The following is a 23,418-nucleotide window of genomic DNA, read 5'->3' on the forward strand; positions in this document are numbered from 1 at the left end:
TATCCAATCTAGGTAGATAATATATATAAGTGGTACACCCACTACCTATATGGGGCTCGTGGTGGATATCGCGTATATCCCGTATAGTAGGTAGATTGTTACACTCAAGAACAGAGACGTAGACGTCAAAATACCCTGCTTCGCTGACCAGTATTCTAAGATCCTTCACATGCCACCAATAGCCCTAGATATCTCACCCCCCCCAGCGTAGTATAGTAATGATAAAGACCCCTGCCACCCGCCATTCTACACCACCTAACCATACCAGGGCTCTACTCTGATGCAACCATTACGCTAGGTCCAAAATGAAAGCTCACCGCTAGCATCGCCCTCCCTTTCTACTCTTGCCCTCTGCCGATGTACCCAGCAAGAGTACCCAGCAAGACACAAGGCATAACTCTTATCAGGAAGGCTACAATGCCTTTGCTTGGTAATGTTGACAAGGCCTAGATCTCCCGTGTCGAACAGATACTATCTTATATGATGCCGTCCTTCGAGACTTGACACGTGGGATGGATACAGGATCCACATACCAAGCTCTGAGAGCCATTGGGTTATCTTTGATGGGATTAGGAGTTCGAGCAAATCTTTGTTGGGATATATGTATAAGACGATGGTATGAATACCAGTCCAAGTTTTATAATCCATGTATAGTCTGATCAGAACATGCCCTCCATGTCCAGATCGAGGAACTCTGGGTTTCCAACGGCCATGTCGGCTGCATTCAAAACATCGTCAATGCTTGTATCAAGCGCTCCACCCATACTCTGTCCCATCCCGCTGTCTAGTCCGGCTGCCGCTGCCGCTGCCGCGTTGTCCAGCATGCGATTCAAATTGGCGGCATCATCATCCCCTACGTCATGCCCTGCGCTTGTCGGTTCGAGATCCATCTGGCCGTGATCTTCAACCCCGAGTTGCATATCCTGGATGATGTTGCTCATGTCTAGGTTGGGCATCTGTGACGTCAGTGTCATAAGCGCGTCCACTCGACGGTAAAGTCGTACAATGACCTCCGCGCGTAATGGATCCTTTTCCGACAGCTTCGGTACGTTTTCATGCTGCGAATTGAGTGCATCACGGAGGGTGAGAATCGGGCATCGTGGAAGAGGATCCTTGTTGGGATCCACGGGATGGTAATTGCTTTGTTCTACGGCAAAAGACTCAGCTAATGGCGCGCAGATCATGGTCACTGCGATATCGAGGGCAAGGTCAGCATTGCCTGTTTCGCTCTGCACCTTTAACTCGTCGACAATAGCGGTGAGTACGCGTGTAGACCCGAGCATTCGGATGCCGGCCACAAGCTGCCGATGCGTGTAGGAATGCGGCGCCATGCTCACCCCGGGGCTTGTGCTCCAAAGTACAAGCCCCTGAAAGGTGCTTCGGATACTACCAAGTAAGCCCCCAGGTGAGTGAGTGGTCCAGCTGTCAAGCTCTGTCCGGTGACAGCTACCTGTCCGCTGGAAGGACAGGCAGGGCTCAAGCACATCCAGAATAGGTTTGATGTCCGCCCGGTTCGGATGACGAGACCGGATATCCTTGAGTTGCTCATCTAGCGAGCGTGCGGTGATGTTCAATACTGTCTTGTGAATTTCTCTCGCGTCGCCAGATATTGAGCTGGGATTGACCAGAGACTGCAAGGTCTTCAACGGAATTGTAGGGTCACTCTCAGTCTCCCAGATATGGTTGCCTAGCCAGGTCAAAGCAACCACTAGCGACGGGAGCAGGAACGGCTCAAGTAGATCTATAGCCGTTAGTCTTGCGCTGAAGAATATAGATAAATGACTTACACTCGAACCCTCCCTTCAAGGTGTCAAACTCCAGTTTTCCTGCTTCACACGCCGTGAGGCTTTGGTTGAATAGGGTGGTCACAAGAAGATAGAACTCCTGCGGGCTACAAGCTGACATGGTCTCTTCGCTGATTCCCTCAGCTATGAAAAGCGCAGTAATCCAAGCACCAAGGTTCTTATTTTGCTTCTCGCTCAGATCATCCAGCTTTTGGCTGGAAGCCCCGCAATCCAGTAGTTTCAAAATAAAAGAGTCGTTGCTCGTGATTCCGAGATCATATGGCCGTAGATCATATCGGTATTTGAAGGTCAGTACAAGTAGGAGAATGCTCCCGAATTCATCGTAGACAGGCTGGCTCTCTCCCTGATCCTCGTCCCAGTGCCAGGAATCCAACAAAGTGCAAAGCGGTTGCAGTACCTGTTTTGCGCTACGGAATAAAAGAATCACATCGAGAGCCTGAGGGCGCCTGGAAAGCGAATTGCAAATATTTTTCAAGGTCACTGTCTCTTTCTGGTTGCAGAGATTATGCATGACCTGCACCTGTGTTAATTGTGTGTCCACTAACTCAAGTTCAAGAAACATACCTCCGTGATGGCTGCGACAATAGCGCCCGCATTGCCTTCTGTAGATTCAAGTTCGCTGACCAGTTGCTCGGCACGTTCCTGGTTTGTATTGATCTGCGACACGAGGTCGTCTTTGTTATATCCAACAGGGGGAGTTTGCATAGGATTTTCACCTAGCAAGCGCTCAATGCTGGACTCAGGGATCAATTTGTGTGAGGCACAGGCAAATAGGAACTCCGGTCGCACCTCGGACAGAACGGTATTGCCCTGCATTGCGAACATCTGGGAGAAAGATGGAAATGTATTTGGGTCCAGCCGGCTCAAAGCATGGCTTATGCACATTTCCATTGGCAGCGAGACCATTGATGCTGCCATCATGGCCGCGAAAAATGATGGGAGCTTGTTTACCAGGAACGAACGGAACATAAACATCGTTCGACTGGATTCGTTGCGATACAGTGCGTTCGAGAGAACATCGAATGTAGCGGTTATAACCTCCTCAACAAGCACGTCATAGTGTCCCTATTGATGTTAGATACACTGATATAAACTAGCTGAGGAAACAGCACATTCCATCACCTACCCCATAGCGATTAGTGAGATAGTTGAGTAGCATGCTGTCGTCTACCAAAGGACGGCCCACAAGCTAAAGAGTCAGCATTGGGAACAAACAATGATGCTTATGACGGGAAATACCATTGCATTTATATATATGTAGAGACCAGCTCTCGAATTTATGACAGGCCCATCCATAACAGAGGCCTCGAATTGAAGCGCATTCACATTTACATTGTCCATCATAGACTGCAACGACTTGTTTGGCGGCTCCCCATACAGATTGAATCCCTTCTGTAGGCTGTCCAATCTATTGCGAAGCGGAAGTGAAACTTCCATGCAAAGCGGGAGATATGCTGAAAGAGCCTGACCCAATTTGACCTTTAGCGCTACTAGGCGTCAGCACATACGCTCACATAGACAATGAATAACGAAAGAAGATCTGTACCTTCGTGGGAGTCACTGGAAAGGACTTCAATTCCCTTTCCAGTCCCGGACAGAGCCGTAAGGAGGATTCCTAGCGACTCGAACAAGGACACCGCATCCGGGGAGCTCATCAACCCGCCTGTCTGTTGATTGGGATCTATATGATTATTGTGCCATGCCACGACAGCCTGAATCCAGTCTATAATAGCTGAAAAAATGCCGACAGCATCGGCAAGTGACTTCGGGGTGCTACCGGTGGAGACGGAGAGCATAGCATCCTGTATAACTCTGATATCCGTCATCAAGGTATAGCACTTCAGGGCCTTTTTGCTCTGAACAGCTTCGGAGTCAGGAGACTGCGGCTTGTCATGAATAGATGAGTACTTCAAAAGTGACGTCAGAACTGTAGAGGTCTGCACCTTGCCCATCTTGCAGAGACAGTCTATGTAAAGGGGGAGAAGCGGATCCCATTTGATTCCGGTTGCCAGACGTATTTCCAGCAATACATCAAGAAGAGTACCCTCGGCAATAGGACATCTCCGGAATAGTATTTTCGATAGAGTCTTAAACTCGGTGGCATCTATCCGACGCATGAGACACTGATGGAGGAATGCCCCCCATTGTTCGGAGGACGTCATGTTCCCGATAATTTTTTGTCTTCCCTCGCAGACCTCAGGCAGATCATATCAGACAAACAGAACCGCCTGCTTAAAACATATATCCACCTCCACAGTCCTGGTGCCAGTGCTTAAGCATTTTGCTCAGGTCGCATACTGAAGCTTCAAGCATCAACAAACACGGCACTGTTTCGAGACGTCCACGGCGTGATCCACGTGATTTTATGTAATCAATCACATGACGGATTTCTTGTTGCGGTAAAGTGCGCTGGAGATCACTGCAAACAAACTTGCAATAATAACTTCGACCTTTGATATCATGCCATTTTGACAACATCATATGGTGGAGTACAAGTCGCAAATTATCTGCTTTATAGATCACCGCCCGATACAAGCATTTTCTCGTAGTAGTTGAAGCTCATCACCCCACAGTAGACAAAAGCCTGTTTTTACATTCGCTGCCATTGTTTTCTGGCAATCTAGATTCTAGATAGGCCTATGGAGCCTAAAGTTATGGACAGTACTCTGTACTATACTTCGGTAGAAAATACCATCGACACAAGTCCAATACAACCTTACGAAGCGAAAAACACGATCTCCGCAAAGCATCCAACTTCATCATCGGAACCAATCCAGCCCACCTTTTAGGTAAAGCAACCAGGCCGATATCCGTTTTACCGGACCCCCACTCGCCGTAAAGCCGAGATCGCACAACCTGTTTCATACCAAAATCACCACAGCCGAGTGAGAAATCAGTCCGACCATGGAAACAACCAGTTGGACGAAGTAAATGTCGGATATTATACCGCTTGCTCCTTTTAGGTAAAGAAGAAAAAGTGGATCTCCCTAAAATAGCGACGATGAAGGAAAACCCGGGTATGAGACGGCGGTCTTCAATACCAAAAAGGGCAAGTACAGTAGATCTTGTGTCCGCAGTGTATCTGTCTCATCTCCTTGCCGATCTCCCCACCCGATAAACGAAAGATCTTCAGGTTGGGATGTGGATTGTAATGAAAATTTTCCTGTGGTTGCCGATAGGGGTTTACGGTTTTTGCAGGTGGGTGAACGTTTTGCAACTTGTGGGTGGAAGGACTTTTTTTGGTAGCGAAATTATGCCGTCGTTCTAAGGCATAAACAAGGCTGATGATATATATCGTGTCCGAATTGTTAATGTACGGATTATGCACTCCAGGAGTTCTCCTGAACAGTTAAACTTGGAAGACAGGATCGACATCCAAAATAGAGTGTGGTACCAACTTGAAGGTCGATCGGACAGAATATATAGGAGGCATAGATACTTTGAATACTGTACCGGTGATATATCACGGCCATTACGTCTCGCCCTCAGACGACAAAATCACACTATGTTTTTACCATACCGTATAAAACAATCCCTTAAAGGCGCATCTGATTGCTATGCAATAGTAGATAAACGTCTCATAGCATTCTCTCACATACAAATAAACCCTTACACTTGTTCAACTATTGCTGCCAGGTTGGAATAAAGTAGCCGTTGGGCCAACTGCTAGATCAGTCAGCTGACGCGCAACGAAAATTAATTCTCCGAGCCATGCGACTCATATGTATGTACATTATGTTCTCCATAATTTTTTCTGTCCATCTCACAGCTCCGTCCATTGTGGAGCGGTTTCCTGTCGGAATTGACCACGCTAACCAATAGGGTAGAACTACTACATTCAGAATAATATCCATGGATACGAAGTACAAGCCTCCGTGTGAAGTCAGGAATCACTGCGCTGAGTAGTGGTAAAGCCCCGACGTCGTATCCCGAGGTCAAGTATATACTGCAATCGCGCAGTGTCTGGTATGTACATAGCCAACTTGAGAGGAGTAAAACAGGAACTAAAGGGAAAGGACGGGAGGGTCATATTCCCAGTAGTACTGCTAGTACGTAAGTAGTTAACCCGAGTAGAGTTTCTCGGAGACTTGCCGTACGATCTAGATCATTGGTTGATCTAAGGACTCCGGAGAAGGAGTGATTAAACACCTGAGACGAATCATAGCCCAGAACTACTCGCACTCCATCAAAGTTACCCGATACAGGGAGGGAGTGGTACTTAGGTAGGTAGTTGCAGTGGTATAAGGAGTGATCTATATATATAATACTTAGTACTCCAGACTTTGAGGTAAACGTTGACCTAGATTCCTGGAATCCGATGCAAGGCCGGGTCCGAACATTTACCGCTCCCACAATGCAGGGAGCCAAAAACAGCGTAGGTAAAAGCCGACTCAACAGGTCAGCTCAATTCAGATCGAATCGAAAAGTTCTTGACTGACCATGTGGGTCAAGTGGGGAGCCACCATCTCTCCGTATTTGTAATCGGGACTTCATCAAATCGAATGACCAATTTCCGAAGACTTAAGTAGATTTGTCCGATGCACTGTATACGACGAGTACTTTGGCTAAGTGTGTCGGGCGGTAGAGACTACACCCAAAATTCCTCCTGAGAGAGGGGTTAGTAGTACCTACTAGGCCCCTTAAAGAAAAGGAAGCGATCCGTACTCCATAGTGCGGGCATTCATCACCAAATCCCGGGTACCTGGAGATAGGCTCCCGACTAAGTTAGGCGTTTGGGATCCCTCCCGTGAGCCCCGACCACGAACGCTCAATGGCCCGTAGACTAATTGTTAGACTCCGCCATTCAGCTCGCCACAAACACATCTGGTCACCGTCGAGCTCACCAGAGAATAGCGTTGAGAAAAATGAAGGTTCTTTTGGATCTTTGAAAGGGAATGATTAAGAGCCAGCCATTCAATCTTATGTCACATACACATGGATGCCTTGGAAACCAGTACGCTCGCCTCGGCTACATTGCGTCCCATGTTTTCCAACCCGAATGATTATGTGAGCTTGAAACACGATCGAACTGATGTCTTCCCCACCAGAAACCAAGGAATTGAACAAGTTGGCGGAGTCTTAACCTGCCACTTATGGGCAGCACAAACTAGTGGGGCCTCATGAGCAAACTCTAACCCACCACCCCGAGGTTAATGGATGCGTATATACGGACGTTCCCTTTTGAGTTCAACCCAACTGTATCCAGGGTACTTCCCACTCGGTACATTTCCCGCCGCTATGCCACATAATGGTCCAGGACCAGGTAGCCGGAATTCACGCTAAAACGGAAGTGACCGTCCTATGAATCTGTAGTGCGAGCCCCCTCCCCTGGTGCAATCATGAGGCCTTCAGACACTACCATTAGAATGAAAGAGTATCCCGTTCCCAATAACGAACGGGTAAAGTAAAAAGAAGAAAAATCAAAAGCATAGAAGATGTTTGTATGCATATATATTCTTATTATTGCACTTCCTAGAAACAGTACCTTTCTGTTCCGGTGGCATTCAAAGTCCCGGCCATTCTCCTGAATAGGAGGGCCACGAAACCCATCGCTCTTCAAAGTTTAAGGTCGTATGGTCGTCATCTCGTGATGTGAAATATCGCTATAACGATGATTCCATAGAACTCCGTGGTATCGCTCCGTGCTGGATATCCAAGAAAAAAAAGGAAGGAAAAATAGATATGAATGAAGAAAAAGGGCCATATCAAAGTCAACCTCGCGAACTTCGGGGTCGCGACATTAGTGAAGAGGAGTCACGAAGGAGGTCGCGCCGTGGTCCAACCATCCAATCTTCCATCGCAAGCCACTCACTCCAGCTCCTCTCGGCCGCTTCGATCTCCGAATCCAAGGGTCCTTGCAAGGGACGCAAGAAAGGAATGGTCTCTAGGGGAGAGATATCGTAGTCCTTTTTCACACAAGCCCAGCCCCCACTCTTCGCGGCGAAAAGATAGTTGCGACGCTCTTGCTCATGCAGAAACCCAACGCCAGACCCCCAATCGTCGCCGAAGAATCCATGTAGTACACCGGGGAAATCCATCCCCGTAGCCACAAGACGACGAATATAAGGGATCAGAGAGACAGGCGGGGGAGGATTTGGATTGGAAGTTGACGGAGATGCGGTATTGGCAGTTGGGGTGTGATCGGTGGAAGAATTGAACACAGGGTGTGGTTGACGTTGAAACGGGAGGCGGATATTTAAGAATGTTGAAAGTGCCTGAACGGTGGTACTATGTTGTGCATGGTCGAGGAAGTAACGCTGGCAATTCTGATAGTGGGGGTACCACTCGAAGATATCGAATCCATCACCATTCACCCCAGGGGAGGTTCCAGTAAGTCCAAACATCGCAGTTGGGTCGGAATGTGGCGTCGAGTTCATTTGGGTCCCGGATGAACGACTCGACTGATTCTCAGGGTTCCTGTTGGAAACGCAATCTTAGCCCCTATCCTTGTTTCTCCTTAATTTCAGAATATGTTCCCTAGCTCCTCTAGCTTTTAGTGCGTGAGTGCGCGCGCGCGCGTGTGTTTGTGAGTGGGCGGGTCAAGACTTAGGATATCAATGTGAAAGGGCCAATTTCCTCTCATAACAAGAGCAATTGAAATTGACCGAGTGGGGGAGCAGGTGAGAGGGGAATTACTTGTTTTTAAAAACACTCCTGCCTCGACGAAGCAGGACAGACACCCTGCGTCGAGACGGAGATGGAGATGGAGAGGACTGGAACAGGGTTTTGATAGAAAACGCCAGTCCTCTTCCAGGATGGTATTCGTTCATAGACATCTGCTAGGCAAGGTCCATCTACATACGCGCGAGCCAGACACGGCTCATGACCAAGGAACAGACCGAGGAGGGGGAGGGGAAAGATGCAATGGGCAAAGGACGGAGATATAGTTCTTTAGAGAAGGGGGGCCCATTTGAGAAGAATATGAAACGGGGCGCATGAGACATACATCGATTTTTTGAGAAAAGGAAAAAAGGCTGAAGAGAGAAAAGAAGAAAGGGGAGACAAGAAACGGCCGAGAGGGTAAAAAAGAAACAGCCTGCGGAGCTGGACTGAAGTGGATTTGTAGTATATTATTTCGGTGCGACTAACAAGAACGGGTCTCCCCGATGGAGTAACTCTTGGGAGACGTTGGCAGGCCCGTAGAAAGAAATTGGAGAGTTTGGAAACGGTTGGTAGGCTATAGATTGGGAACGAATAAAAATATAAATAATATTTCTGGATCTTGGGTTATTTTTTGTGATTTTTTTAATAGCCAATAGTGCTAAGTGTGTAGTGCTAAAGTACTGCCAATAATCATCATCCCACCAGATCTGGTCTGCCCGGGACATTTTCCGTCAGGTTGGGGTACCTTATTTAGTTTCGAGGGTTAAATTATTATGATTCTAAATAATAGGTTAATGATGCAATGTAATCGATAATGCAAAGCGAATAGAACCTTTTTCCTTTTTATTTTCTTTTTCTTTTTCTTTTTTTCTTTTTTTTTTTTTTACTTGAAAATTTCCTACCCAGAAACTAATAAACGGGAATGAGGAAAAAAAAGAAGAGAGAAAAAAAATTGAACAAGAAAGATAAGCAAATAAAATCGAAAAATACACCTGAGAAAAAAAGAAAACCAGAAATGAAAGGAAAATCAAAATATAAAAATAACATCAAATAGGCTAGTACAATACAGATCGATGCAGGAAAGGGAGGGTACATACTCTGTCCCTTTAGCGGATGGCGAAAAACAAAAGCATGGTCATCGTGTGTCCTCTTCTTGCTGGCAGTGGATCCGGGAAAATGGATGATAGGGCCATAAGCCCAAGATTCGAGATATCCGTGCAGCTTCCCTCATACTTAGAGTTGTGGCTTAGAGCTGGATTAGGAAAGGAATCTATATTGTTTGTCCTGAAGTCTCCTTTGTTCCTCGTATCCATCCTATGACTCGAGATTAAATTACATGGATTAAATGGACAATATTGCTTTCTACGTATGTTTGTTTACATTTTGCATCTTACGTATGTCAAGTTTTGTTTAACCCGCAGATCGGTCTGACGCTTTACGGGAACGAAAAAGCGGGATGGCCTGCTCACAGATCCAACTTTCAACATCAATCAGGAGACAAGAAAAAAAGAAAAAAAAAAAGAAAAAGAGAAGCCTGAGATACACGATCGCCGAATCAGCTCCACTCCAGACAATTGTAGAAATCTATGCCCCCTAGTGAACCCCATACTGTACCATGGTTTAAATTTACATCAATAATTGTTTCCCGTGATTGTGACAATACGCTGACAGACACTCCTATGAGTACTCTTCCTACCTCTCACCTCCTTGTCTACTAGTAGTTGATGTCAATGCTTTGTATTTATATAGAATCATGCTGTGTAACTACCAATCTATAGTTTATGCTGCTAGCAACAGAGCTACGAGGTTGTACAAGACATGGGCCAGGGTCCACATACAACAACCATTAGACCCTACCCTGCCTTGGAAGTTAGGATCATCTTCCATGTATGGATGTAACTACATACTCTCTTGTACGAAACTTGTAAAGTGGAAGAGCCACTGCGAACCAAGGCTTGTTCTTTCTTCCTGCTATTTTTATTTTGGGGTTGTCACGTAGTATCCCGGGCTGCACCTGGGTTATCCTCCAAGCAACAAGAACAAAGTTGTGAACGTCTCTAGGGATAGGCTTGTAGATGGGCGACATGTTAATCCAACTGGTGACGCTCGCATCTGCATCTGTACGTCTAGACTACTACTCTGTCCTCATGGTTCAGGCGACACTAGACACTTATAGCAGTTTTGGGGTGCGTTGGTAATTGTCGCTTTGATTTAGGTAGTGTTAACTATGGATCAATTTACTCATTGAAAAGATATCAGCACTATCTACCACGCAGGGTCATATACCACAAGTAGGCGCAGCGGCAATAAAACCCCTGACCCTACGGAATCTTCCATTGTGCAATACACGCATGTCTGTACAGAGTACAGACATAACATCGAGGTGATTCCTACCTAGCTAAGGCACATTAGATACATACCCATGCATCTGGTCGGTATTGTAATGTAATGTAAGGGTGAGATTTTTTAGTAAGGATGTTCTCATCCTTACTAAAGTTTCCCGACACCAAGATGCTTATGATAATAGGTAAGAAGCTGAAACGATCTCGGAAAAGGGTTTCTTTGTCTTGTTGTCCTTTGTCTTTTTTTATTAAACTCAATTCTTAATTCAAAAACTTCGTCTAATGTCGGCTGGACGGTAAGGGTCCAGGGGGATTTGCCACATCGTGAATGCGGACGGGAGATTTTGCGCCTTAGTCAGATCCACACCCTGCAATATGGAACTATCAGGTGTCTACTGCATTAGTATGCGAATACCGTTGCGGGATAGATTGGACGGTGTCATAGCCGACATTCAGCCAATACTGCCTCGCAGTCATTATTCCTAATCTCCTGTCCAGTTATCGCAGATTACGCAAGCAGATACGTTTCTAGAAAAAGCAATAGTGACCCAGAAAATCAAGGGTTGGCTCCAGACATTCTACTCGCGCCAGAAGCTGACGTGAATTGGCACCATAACTGCATAACTATGCATTGTATACATCCAGTGATGTTGTAGAGAATGGAAGGATGAGCGGTGAGCAGCAACAAGCGAGTTGCCACTGCCGTGACGTGTGGTTGAGACGGCATATTTCTGATGCGAATAGGGAATATATCACCCCTGGCAGAATCTGATAGATACACTGGTGGTTGTGGAATGTGATGCAGACATAATTGATGCATCCCGCCCGTGTTCTGCAACCTCGACCATGGACCTTAGGTTGATCTCTGTTGGGACTGTTGTGTCTTGATATGAATGGAAGACTCAAGGGACAGCAATTTCCCAACAGCGTCTTCGAGACCAAAGATCATGAGTGGTCGAGGTCCGTAGGCTAGAACCTATGTTGATGTAGTGACTATACTGCATAGCGGTGTGCTGTAGTATGCGAGATCGCCGTTGGCCGTGTCAGCTCATCACTGGGTTGAAGTCGAGTGTCTCTTAAGGTGTTTTTTTACCCCGCTCTTAATTCGTTTTTCTAATTATCTTCTCACAAAGAATGTATTCGTTGATCTATCTCGAGAAATGATCTCAGCACAAAGTTACCAGGTCAAGTTTAAAACCGACGGACCAATGCTTCGCGCTATCAACGCCAAGTCCTACAGCCCCATTATATGCAGGATAAGAGCGGCACATCCTAATGACTTTAACGCCGAAGGGATGATCCCGAGGGTATTTCCAGGAATTCACTCACATAAGGTGCAAATGCACGTTTACGAGACCCATGCGTACTATTCCTTCTAGCTTAATTGGTGGACTGACAGACGTAAGGGGGTACTGGATGAAGTTTGCCACACTTCAGACGGGACTATTCTCCTTTCTAGGCGAGGGATTAAGCGACCTCTGATTGAAGATTGTCCAACTCGGAAGGATACAGGTAGGTAGAAACTAAATTGATTTCGATAGATAGATCGAGCTATGTATGAGTTATTGTATGCTAAATTGCAAAATTACATGCAGGGACATACGAAGACGAGCTGTATACTAGTATACATACACACCTCCTATAGGCCAGCGGACCAATCGATAAGTTGATGCCTAGCTATGAAGATATCACAAGATATAGTGCGGTTAAGCAAGGTGCTAGTTTCAACTATGTGAACACTTAATATTGAGTCGGTATAGAGACACCCTCCCCGGAAGCCGCGGAAGCCACAGCGATCTGCGCTCAGCCTCGCAGATTTTGCCACTGTGGCGTGGTAGATGTCCCAGCGTAACTGTGTGAGTGTGCAGAGAGTAGGTCGGCTGCCTGCCACCATTTCTACTAGAGTGCATTAGCCACAATTTGCCACAAAGCCTATTTCGGTAAAGAATAAACACTTTGTAGGTCAATGCTTGCTCCCTTTGTTGTCTCCTTGTCTCGGGTGAACCCCCCAAGGATTACTTTCAGAATGTAAATGCCTCGCATCTTTTTACCTGGATAGTAAAGAGTGCCGACTTTTTCAGGCGGTGAAACAACTCCTGGTGCAGAAGCCTGCTTTGCTTTGTCCAAAGAACATACTACCGACCGACTTCCTCGTCTAGAGCTGTGGGGTAGTTCCAATGACGTCTTATTTTCTCTCCCAAACATGACTCCACTGCTAATGCAGGGACCTCAATTAGGAACAAGTACGGTGCAAGTCGAGCCCTATGGGGGTGACAGTGAATAACCGTGGTAGGGGTTGCGATTGGGCTTCAGGAGTCCAAGATCATATACGGAACTCAAAGCAAGGAATAACAAACAAGTAAGCACTACGTAAAGTCCAAGTGGAGAACTTGGGATACGCTTAACATTAGACGGATGGTTGGGCATATGGCTTATTCCAAATTGGCCATCAGGATTTAGGTATTGGCCGAATCTAGCCAGCATAGGGCAAGGAGTAGGAGGTGTCAACTCAATAGTCCATATCTAATCATCTCTTTTAGGTCACACATATACCCACGGCGGCACCACGTCCTGGCAATGGTGATCGTCTCTCGTTCTTTTCCTTGAATTATAGTTATGTAAACGACAGTGTGGATAGTTGTATTCTTGAGTAGACTAGCCAGCATTGGTAAGGCTATCATTAGACGGTCTAGTTCGAATCCCGATTCCCGACCTCGGCCTTTGAAGAACAGGTTCCCTTCCCGCGGTTCTCTCTCTTTCCATCTTCTTTCCTTTCTTTTTTTCTCTGTTTTCATTTTCATTGTCATTTCCTTTTCTCTTAAGGGAAAATTGCCCTAACCATGTGTTTGGGCGACGTATGTTACTTCGGAAAGACTATGAAGAGGGCGACGGCACGTTACCTAACCTGATCTATATCGTCATGGACACATGGCCCTGACGATCCCTGATTCTTTCGCACCCTCTTGCTACATCTTTGTTGTTCTCAGCGGAGGACTAATCACAAATAACAAGAATGAGACTCGTAATTTTCGTCGTATTCTGAGCCGGGAACATGGATTCCTGGTCGATTGTACCGACAGTGAGCGGGCTGAAGCCATTGTGCATGAGAATATCTCCGTGTCAGGAAGTCATTCGAAGACCCACTCTCTTTGAGATCCCTGGCCCCCAAGACCTCTGTTCATCTAGACCATGTGGAAATCTGCAGATCCGTGACGGTGATCTTGTTCTGATATCTTGGCGTCGAATGTCTGTCATATCCAACTGTAGCCACAAAACCCAATAATTCCTTCAAAACAACTGTCAGAAAAAAGTATAACCCGGTGTGAATCTCAACTCCGACAGATTAGTGACCATCCCGTCTCCATTTGCGCTTGTCTTTCTTTTTCTTCTTTTTCATTATGGAGAAGAATTGCCTACGTATTATTGTCCCCCACCCCACCGCCAAACAAAGCAGCGAAAAGGGTGCCCAAACTCAACAGCCTCACCGATCAGTTCTCAGGTTGATTTTCCCTTCGGCCGAAAGTGCGCCACATGACAATAGTCCCACCAGGATCATGGAACCCCGAAGTTTTATTTCGATTGACGATACCTTGAAATGTGCATACGGATAGCGTCGCGGGTCTCTGCCATGGCCCTCCCACAATATGCAAGGGCTATCACTGCGCGCTGAAACCTATGGGGAATTCTGTAGCCACCCCCCCCCCCCCCCCCATCAATCGGAACCCTGGACTCTGCCGGTTTATGCGCTTCGGAATTGGGGTCTACCCCTTTCGTGCGGCAAATCTGATATGGATACAGCGCATCCATGTCGTCGCGATGGCGGGAGAGTCTGCAGGCTGGAGCTCCCTAGGGAGCTGCCGTTACCGACGCTGTACAGGTATGATGTTGGTGAATTTCCTCCTATACAATCTTCCTCGTTTTTCGGTCGTGTTTAGTGTTAATGCCTCGTTACTTTACAGACGTCCGTAATCTTTGTTTTTGAGCATTCGGAGGCTCTAAGTTGAAATGCCTTGTTTCTCTCAAAATTACCTACAATGCCCTTGCACCAGCCGGGAGTATGTCGTTGGGGGTCAAAGGCGCATCCACCATTTCAGACGGTGCTTTTGCCTAAGACATGTTTTACTCGATCATCGCCGTCTAATTTGCAACAACACAGCGAATATGGTGGCCGGTGCACTGTGATCACTGATCACAACTCCAAATCAACTCCATGATTATTCTAACGTGCTTCTTGAATGCCTGAGCCCTAAAAGAAGAGAGCACATTGTTTCTCCTTAGCATCTACCAACTTGAGCGATTGATCGCATTGCGACACAGGCGAGCCTTTTCATTATTAGTTAACTATGTACAGATTAAAAGGTTCATATCCATCATTCAATCGTGTAAACCGTCTCGTTCGGTAAGTCTATTGAAGGTTCTTTCCAAAGAAATCAACCAGCTTGGGGCCAGACTCATTCAGATCATCATAGATGTCGAAGTGGTTCTTGCCCTTCACAACGAACAACTCCTTGGGCTCCTTCGCAGCCTCGACTGCCGTCTTACTGTAGTGAAGCGTCTGCGCCTCACTACCGGCAATCATCAATAGCGGTCTGGGCGAGATGAGGTGCTGGAAGTTGAACGAGTCATAGGGAACCATAAGATCATAGCTGACCGGGGGCACCTTCTGAGTCGAGCGCTCATGCTTTCCCCTGCTCGTTCCATAGTACGCGGCAGCGTCCTTGAAGAACGAATCCGCATCGTCCGCCACATTCGTGGCATCGAACATGGCAGGGGCCTCGCTGGGAGCACCGCTGGCGACGGTGGTCCGCCACTGGCCGGCAAACTGAAGGGCACCTGCGATAGCCTGGGCATTCTCCTTATTGTGCTCATGCACACCTCCGTTGCGTGTCATGCGACCGACGCAGGCCGCGCTGACGGTAGCCAGCGCGCGGATGCGAGCGTCCGACTGAGCGGCGTAGGACGCGTAGCCGCCCGAGGCGCAGATGCCCAGCACTCCGATCCGCGATGCGTCCACCTGATCCTTCAGTGTTGTCAGGTAGCTGACGGCTGCCTTGATGTCTTCGACACGCTGGTGGGGGTCTTCGAGGCCGCGGGGCTCGCCGGTGCTTTCGCCTTGGTAGCCGGCGTCGAAGGTGAGGGCGTAGAAGCCGGCCTTAGCCAGGGCTTTCGCGTAGTCGGTCGAGGTTTGCTCTTTCACACCGGTCATCGGGTGGCTAACTACCACGGCGGCGCCTTTGCGGTCTGGGGCACCGTCCACCGGCGCGTGGAGCTCACCGGCAATCTTCAGGTGGAAAGAAGGGAAGAGGACCTGCGTAGGGGAAGACATGGTGTTGGAGATCGGCGATCGAATCGGATAGATTTGACTTTGGAATTAGTCTCCGGACAAAGATTTCTGAGATCTGTAACAATGAAGCTGCTGTTGAATGAAAGTGTCTTCTTCGTACATCGTGTTTTGGGCATTTTTAAAAATCGTTCAGTTCGAACTACACGAAGCACGAAAACCTAATATACAATCATGACGTAGCCAAAGTCCGATATATTTCGGCGGAACCTAAACTATTTCGGGCGAAGGAAGTTCTTCTCGGCCTTGCCTTGGCCCTTGTCATTGGCTCGCTGGGTCATGAGAATAGAGTTGGAGCATGATTTAGCGTCTTCTTGGTCCGATGTAGTGGATTTAGGCCGAAATTTGGAGATGATCGGCATGCCGTCGGCCGAAGGAGTTAAAGGCTGTTGATCATCTCCTGATGAGGGTAATCGCCCCCTCCGGAGTTTGAGCGGATATAGGGGTGTGTTCAAAGGCAGTAGGAGAGGATGGTAAGGAGTTAAGAAGGATTCATAATGAACTAATGTTTGTCGCTGACGGATGGCGTGTAGATGTATGATCTGTTTTTCCCGAAAGCTCCACATTTGGCAGAGTAACCATCGGGGTTATCGTAAATAGCCTCTTGTGAATAAGTGATGATGACATTTTAGTCAGGACAACTTGGGTCTTGGGGAATGGTCTAGAAGGGAAGTATTGGGATATAAATTGAGCTCGTGTTGCTAGGATAGATGGCCAGTTCACCTTCTCTGGTAATCAACACAACATTCTCCATAACAAGCATTGAACTTCCATTCTAAAATATATATATTCAACAATGTCCTCTACACAATCAAGATATGCCAAAGCCCATGAGTCCCTCCAGGGACCTGGCGATGCACGACCTACCGCATTACAAATCGTCCAGGACGAAAACCGAATAAACGATCTCACCGGCAAGGTGGTCATGATCACAGGCTGTTCATCCGGGCTCGGTATCGAGACCGCCAAGGCCCTCTTCCACACAGGCGCGACACTATACCTGACGGCCCGAGACCTAGGAAAGGCCAAGACCGCATTGAGTGAGATCGTTGATAGTCCGCGGGTCCATCTTCTCCACCTAGATCTGAATTCCTTGGCATCTGTCCGCGCCTGCGCTGAAGAATTCACGTCTAAAGAGAGTGCTCTGAACATCCTGATCGAGAACGCCGGCGTGATGGCATGCCCCGAGGGTCGGACGGCGGATGGGTTCGAAACGCAGTTCGGCACAAACCACCTGGCTCATTTCCTGCTCTTTTACCTGCTGAAGCCACTCTTGCTCTCTTCATCAACCGCTGATTTCCAGTCCCGAGTGGTCGTGGTCGCTTCCAGCGCTCACCGGGTTTCGTCGGTTCATTTCGATAACATCACTTTAGAAGGTGAATACGAAGCATGGAAAGCATACGGTCAAAGCAAGACAGCAAACATCTGGACGGCTAATGAGATTGAGAGACGCTATGGCTCAAAGGGTCTTCATGCTTTTAGTCTGCACCCTGGTGCGATCGCCACCGAGCTCCTTCGGCATGTCTCGGATGAACAGAAATCCGCGTGGGATGGCGATGAATGGCTGAAGAAGTATTGGAAGAGTCCTGAGCAGGGAGCCGCGACTAGCGTCTGGGGTGCCGTAGCGAGGGAGCTGGAAGGCACCGGAGGAGCATATCTGGACAACTGTCAAATCGCATCACCTGCTGACCCAACCAAGCGACATGGACCAGGCTATGCTCAGTGGGCGTACAACCCCGATGGTGAAGCAAAACTTTGGGCGAAAACCTTGGAATTACTTGAGTTAAAGGACGAGTAAGGCTGGGATGTTATTCATTAGATCAATTCTCAATTTTGTACAGAAGATGCTGCAAAATGGGTAGGTAATCTCTAGAGGATTAACGGACTGGTTGAAATGAAACAAAGGGTTAGCACCGAACCTAACTAATTCTAGTAACAAGCAATGTGAAAGCGCCCAATAAAAAAAACCTGACAGTGTAGTGAGGCGACTTGTATTACTGTGCTGAGGTGGTCACACATCAATCGTCTTGGCTGTGTATAAAGTCATCAAATGCATACGTAGTGCTGTAAACAACAGGACCGCTATCAATGAGGGGGTGGAACGGACGCCGTTATCGGAGCGGTTATCAGGCTTGATTTATGACGGAGAGACTTCGCATAATCATCAATTGCCAGCAAATCTATTCGTGGATTCAGCATTCCTGATCGCTCCCCCAAACCATAATTGAGATGCATTAGCCGAGAGCTTGGCTGACGATCTTCCACTAAGAGGGCAGGTGTGGGTACACAGCCAGGGTTGAAAGTACGATGCGCTCGTGTTATCACGCCCGGGGTAGACATGAGGTAATGATATTACTGAATATGATATGCGAGGGAGACGTACTCCTGCACTAGTAGACTCATGAATCATCGAGTCAGGACGGGCTCGGGATCACCCCGCCAGCTACTCCACATTCACTCAGAAGCCTTTTCGGGGTACGGATGGTTGTTTCAGACAACGAAACAATGCCAACATGCCGTTCAAAGTTCGAACCACGTCTTCAACCGGGTTCATTCTATACCGGGTGGCAGAACTACCCCCCAGATTATAGATACCATATCGTAGACTTATTGAAACGATGCGCTTCTAGGATATCCTCGCCCAACCCTGAATTAACAATTACCCCATGGAGTTTTGGCTAAATCGCAAAGTAGCCTTCATTTGAATCGGCCGACATTGCAACCCTGAAGTTGTATTGGTCGAGCCCGATCCGGATTTCCGTATCCGGTATGGAGGCGGAGGGCGGCGCTCCGTGCCGAGAAAAGTGCAGTCGGGCAAAGCAGGCTGTTGACAACACAACCCGGAAGAATTATGAAAGCGTAGTAGACAGATACGTAGTAACCATCTATCTCCCTTTGCCGTGAGGAAACCCCGTCTTTGTTGGACGGGGTCGGAGGGTCGCATGACTCTCACCCCACGTTAAACTGAATTGGAGCGTGCGGTGTAGCACGTCCCGCCTTTAGCGAGAGGAAATGCGACTTTAATTCATCCTTTTTTCGGGGAATCTCCATCATATCAAAGTTGAAACAGGAAGGGACCGGTTTGTAGTCCATGCGCCCCCCCCGACCAATTGGTCTGAGCGCTGAGGGGGAGGAAGTGAATGTGGTCAGATACTGCAACCGGTTAGTACTAGTGACTGATAATACTGATAAGGTAGTGAGTAAAATGATCAGATAAGAGATTCGATGGAGGAGCTTGTGGGGCCTCAGGAACGCCGCTCGAATGAGGAATAGCGGGATTCACGTGAGCCGGCACATTGAATCGGGAGAGGATTGGCCGGTCTTGGCAATGAACATAGGACAGTACACAGTACAATGTACCGACCGAGAGGTCAACCATGAGGATTCCAGACGTTCACGGTCCTAGGGGAATAGAGTATGCTAACATGGTCTCGATGCCCGACGTCTTCTCCCGATATGGTTCCATAAAAGAATCATCTAAAAAATTTCGAGCCACGAGGATTTCCCGGAACCAAAAGCGGACTGGCGGGGGGCGGGTTTCCGCCGATAGATAACGGGCAGATTATGATGACCTTAAAGTATCGAATAACACACCCGAAGTTCGGACGTTAGCCAGTGCAGTGGTGCCGGCCTTCCGCTTAGCCGCCTAGTCCCCTACCTTAATTCATTCAACGAATCATCGACTCGAACGGCCCACCTCCACTCCTACTGTCCTCCCCCGTCGGCCATTCCCACCCTCTTTCTCGTCCGACTCCGGCTCAGTGCTCGCCGCCCTCCGCTGTCATCTGTCCGGACATAAATTCCCTTCCATTTCTCGCCTCAAGTCTCTTCTCTTTCTTCTTCACTGCTCCAGACATCTCTCTCTCTCTCTTATTATTAAACATCCTTGAATCGTCTTGACTTCGGTCAATTGACACTTTTTGCCACCGGCTTCTTATCGATACTTGATAAGCCCCTCACCTTCACCTTTTACACATTTTCTCAAAAGAGACCCAAAGCAAATTCAAGATGTCCAACCTTCCCATTGAGCCCGAGTTCGAGCAGGCTTACAAGGTATGTAATTTGAACTTTATCTTTCGTTGATCTTTTTATATCTATATATATATAGATCTTTGTCGGATTGTGTCTAACAAAATTTTCCAGAGCTTGCCTCGACCCTTGAGAACTCCACTCTTTTCCAGAAGAACCCTGAGTACCGCAAGGCGCTCGCCGTTGTCTCCGTTCCCGAGCGTGTCATCCAGTTCCGTGTCGTCTGGGAAGATGACAACCACCAGGTTCAGGTGAACCGTGGTTTCCGTGTTCAGTTCAACTCCGCTCTCGGTCCCTACAAGGGTGGTCTTCGTTTCCACCCCTCCGTCAACCTTTCTATCCTCAAGTTCTTGGGTTTCGAGCAGATCTTCAAGAATGCTCTGACCGGTCTGAACATGGGTGGTGGTAAGGGTGGTTCCGACTTCGACCCCAAGGGCAAGTCCGACAACGAAATCCGCCGCTTCTGTGTTTCCTTCATGACCGAGCTCTGCAAGCACATCGGTGCCGACACTGACGTCCCCGCTGGTGATATCGGTGTCACCGGCCGTGAGGTCGGTTTCCTCTTCGGCCAGTACCGCAAGATCCGCAACCAGTGGGAGGGTGTCCTCACCGGTAAGGGTGGCAGCTGGGGTGGTTCTCTGATCCGTCCCGAGGCCACTGGCTACGGTGTTGTCTACTACGTTGAGCACATGATCAAGCACGCTACCGACGGCAAGGAGTCTTTCGCCGGCAAGCGCGTCGCCATCTCTGGTTCCGGTAACGTCGCCCAGTACGCCGCTCTCAAGGTCATTGAGCTCGGCGGTTCCGTCGTCTCTCTCTCCGACAGCAAGGGTTCCCTGATCGTCAACGGTGAGGGTAGCTTCACCGCTGAGGAGATCAACACCATCGCCCAGATCAAGGTCGACCGCAAGCAGATCTCCGAGATTGCCAACACTGAGGCCTTTGCTTCCAAGTTCAAGTACATCCCTGGTGCCCGTCCCTGGACTCACGTCGGCAAGGTCGACATCGCTCTCCCCTCCGCTACCCAGAACGAAGTCTCCGGCGAGGAGGCCCAGGCCCTCATCGACGCTGGCTGCAAGTTCATCGCCGAAGGTTCCAACATGGGCTCCACCCAGGACGCCATCGACATCTTCGAGGCCCACCGTGAGGCCAACAAGGGTGCTGCCGCCATCTGGTACGCTCCCGGTAAGGCTGCCAACGCCGGTGGTGTCGCCGTTTCCGGTCTCGAGATGGCCCAGAACTCTGCTCGCATCAACTGGACCTCCGAGGAGGTCGATGCCCGCCTCAAGGGTATCATGGAGGACTGCTTCAAGAACGGTCTCGAGACTGCTATCGAGTACGCTACTCCTGCTGAGGGCGTCCTTCCTTCCCTCGTCACCGGTAGCAACATTGCTGGTTTCACCAAGGTTGCTGCTGCCATGAAGGACCAGGGTGACTGGTGGTAAACATTCTGCGAATGTTTTTTTCCTTAAGTCAGCCTTTTTTGATTCACGCTTCCATTGATACCTCTTGTTTATGATGATGATTTTGGTTCTTTTGCCTGTTTAAGCGCGGTTGGTCGATAGAGGCGCCGGTGTTCTTGCCTTTTTTTTACCTATTATGATTCTAGACATGGTTTCATGCCTTGCACATAATCATGATTTATGAATAAATATTATTATACTCAAAATCTTTCCTATCCGATTCTCGTATGAAAGTATCACAATCGTTCAGTCTTGCAGTCTTGTAGTCTTCCCTAGGGTAATGGTACTACACTGCACCTTAACTCTTTTGTACAAATAAATCTTTCATTAACAGAAGTAAGGCCGTTTTACTCAATACTTCTTAAACCAATCAAACACGATTAAACATCTCTTAATATATGTGTATTGCATTTGCTTATAATTAAGCTAGCAATATTGCATAAGATTCGATTAGGGTGGCTAGAACTTTTCTGGTGTGTCTGTTTTGTCCTAAACGGGACCCGACCAAGGTATACATTACTTCTCTATAACTATATAAGTTGGAACTGGAGAAAAAGAGCAAGACAAGAAAGAAATAAAGAAAGTGTTCATTAGTCAGGCCATATCCTCCTTCGCTGTTTGACTCGTCGCTTGGACAGGGGCCGCCGGCTTAGTGCGCTTTCTCATTCCAAGAAAAGAAAGGCCAAGAGCAACAACCCACTCGGACCATAGAATTGGAAGGGCACGGTATAAGTGCGGGTTGCAGCCATCGGTCCAAATCTGAAGCAGAATCTCATAGAGTTCGTGGGCAGGGAACACATAGCCCAACCGGTAGAACCCTGGCGAGAGCTCAAAAGGGCCGATACTACTTGAGACATTGAGGATGATCCAGGTTAACATGAAGAAGGACATGAACTGCATCGGAATGAATGCCGTGGCTGCGTCGATGATGAGGAAGTTTAGGTGCATGACTAGCCAGATCGCCATCCATGTCAGCCCAAATTGATCGGACGTGGCGTTCCAATCCTCCCGGAAGGCCCATATGTAACCACTCATGCATAGGGAGGCGATGAAGGTATAGCAAATGGAGATAATCAGTCGGAGGGCGATGTTCTGTTTTAGTGATAGGCTGGAGAAGAGTTTGAACTGTGCGGAGATAGCATTGAGCGCCATGAGAAAAAAGAACTGTTGCAGGATGGGCATGACCATGGAAACAGTATTGTAGTAGAATCGGACCCCTTGAGCCATTGGCCGGAGGTCAATTGAAGAGCTTGAGATAGGGTTCAGCACAGTTTTGGCGATGTATGGGTCGGAGACATTGGCGGTGGATAATATCGTAGTTCCATTCACCTGGTCATACACGCCGGCAGTGCCCTGGACGAGCTGTACCAGCATCGAATACACGCTTTGGGCATAGGCGGAGTATTTAGCTCCATTCCAGATGTAGGTCAGTGCCTGAGAGTTATTATACTCCCTAGCAGCTTCTGCGGAAGAGAGTGCCGTGGCTAAGCGGGCGGAAGCATTCGCTTTGGAATATATTGCACCCCAGTAGTGGCCTTTGCAAACAGCATTTCGCACGTCCTGCTCCGTGGGGTATTCGGTTATGGAATGTCGCTGAACGGTTGGAAATGACGGGCTTTTCAGTTGATCGTACGCTGTCATGACGGACTGGCCGATCACGTCCTGATCATAATCCACAAACAAAAGCTTCATCGTGCTGAATCGAATCGAGTCATGATAGGCGGTACCATACAAATAGCACATGTTCGCGAGAAACAGCAGCTGGAGAGAAATAAACGCTCCTGCTAGCGCGCCGAAAAATGATTTTGTCAGCTGCATGTCGCTAGCTGGAGGAT

General features: G+C 48.1%; 7 protein-coding genes across 7 annotated transcripts; 2 read left to right on the forward strand and 5 right to left on the reverse strand.

Moving 5' to 3' along the window:
* Window positions 1-659: 659 nt before the first annotated feature.
* On the reverse strand, window positions 660-3,967 carry nut1 (putative RNA polymerase II mediator complex subunit Nut1; the record flags this gene model as incomplete). The annotated part of the gene is made up of 6 exons (XM_015550072.1): window positions 660-1,741; window positions 1,788-2,319; window positions 2,370-2,870; window positions 2,932-2,994; window positions 3,045-3,292; window positions 3,352-3,967. The coding sequence occupies 6 exons, from the start codon at window positions 3,965-3,967 to the stop codon at window positions 660-662; spliced, it is 3,042 nt and encodes a 1,013-aa protein (XP_015408137.1).
* A 3,549-nt stretch (window positions 3,968-7,516) lies between these two features.
* On the reverse strand, window positions 7,517-8,182 carry ANOM_004816 (uncharacterized protein; the record flags this gene model as incomplete). The annotated part of the gene is made up of 1 exon (XM_015550073.1): window positions 7,517-8,182. The coding sequence occupies one exon, from the start codon at window positions 8,180-8,182 to the stop codon at window positions 7,517-7,519; it is 666 nt and encodes a 221-aa protein (XP_015408138.1).
* Window positions 8,183-12,518: 4,336 nt separating this feature from the next.
* Window positions 12,519-12,793, reverse strand: ANOM_004817 (uncharacterized protein; the record flags this gene model as incomplete). Its single annotated transcript, XM_015550074.1, has 2 exons — window positions 12,519-12,649; window positions 12,706-12,793. Coding segments are annotated over 2 exons (219 nt in total), but the record flags the coding sequence as incomplete, so codon positions are not given.
* A 2,362-nt stretch (window positions 12,794-15,155) lies between these two features.
* ANOM_004818 (alpha/beta hydrolase) lies at window positions 15,156-16,076 on the reverse strand (the record flags this gene model as incomplete). The annotated part of the gene is made up of 1 exon (XM_015550075.1): window positions 15,156-16,076. One exon carries the CDS (start codon window positions 16,074-16,076, stop codon window positions 15,156-15,158), a length of 921 nt encoding a protein of 306 aa, XP_015408135.1.
* Window positions 16,077-16,887: 811 nt separating this feature from the next.
* Window positions 16,888-17,889, forward strand: ANOM_004819 (short-chain dehydrogenase; the record flags this gene model as incomplete). The annotated part of the gene is made up of 1 exon (XM_015550076.1): window positions 16,888-17,889. One exon carries the CDS (start codon window positions 16,888-16,890, stop codon window positions 17,887-17,889), a length of 1,002 nt encoding a protein of 333 aa, XP_015408136.1.
* Window positions 17,890-19,951: 2,062 nt separating this feature from the next.
* ANOM_004820 (glutamate dehydrogenase) lies at window positions 19,952-21,565 on the forward strand (the record flags this gene model as incomplete). Its single annotated transcript, XM_015550077.1, has 2 exons — window positions 19,952-20,144; window positions 20,237-21,565. Exons 1-2 carry the CDS (start codon window positions 20,100-20,102, stop codon window positions 21,563-21,565), a joined length of 1,374 nt encoding a protein of 457 aa, XP_015408160.1. The 5' UTR covers window positions 19,952-20,099.
* A 612-nt stretch (window positions 21,566-22,177) lies between these two features.
* Window positions 22,178-23,401, reverse strand: ANOM_004821 (SNG1 family protein; the record flags this gene model as incomplete). The annotated part of the gene is made up of 1 exon (XM_015550078.1): window positions 22,178-23,401. The coding sequence occupies one exon, from the start codon at window positions 23,399-23,401 to the stop codon at window positions 22,178-22,180; it is 1,224 nt and encodes a 407-aa protein (XP_015408151.1).
* Window positions 23,402-23,418: the final 17 nt, after the last annotated feature.

Source organism: Aspergillus nomiae (assembly GCF_001204775.2).
Source record: "Aspergillus nomiae NRRL 13137 chromosome Unknown contig00088, whole genome shotgun sequence".
Lineage (NCBI taxonomy): Eukaryota > Fungi > Ascomycota > Eurotiomycetes > Eurotiales > Aspergillaceae > Aspergillus > Aspergillus nomiae.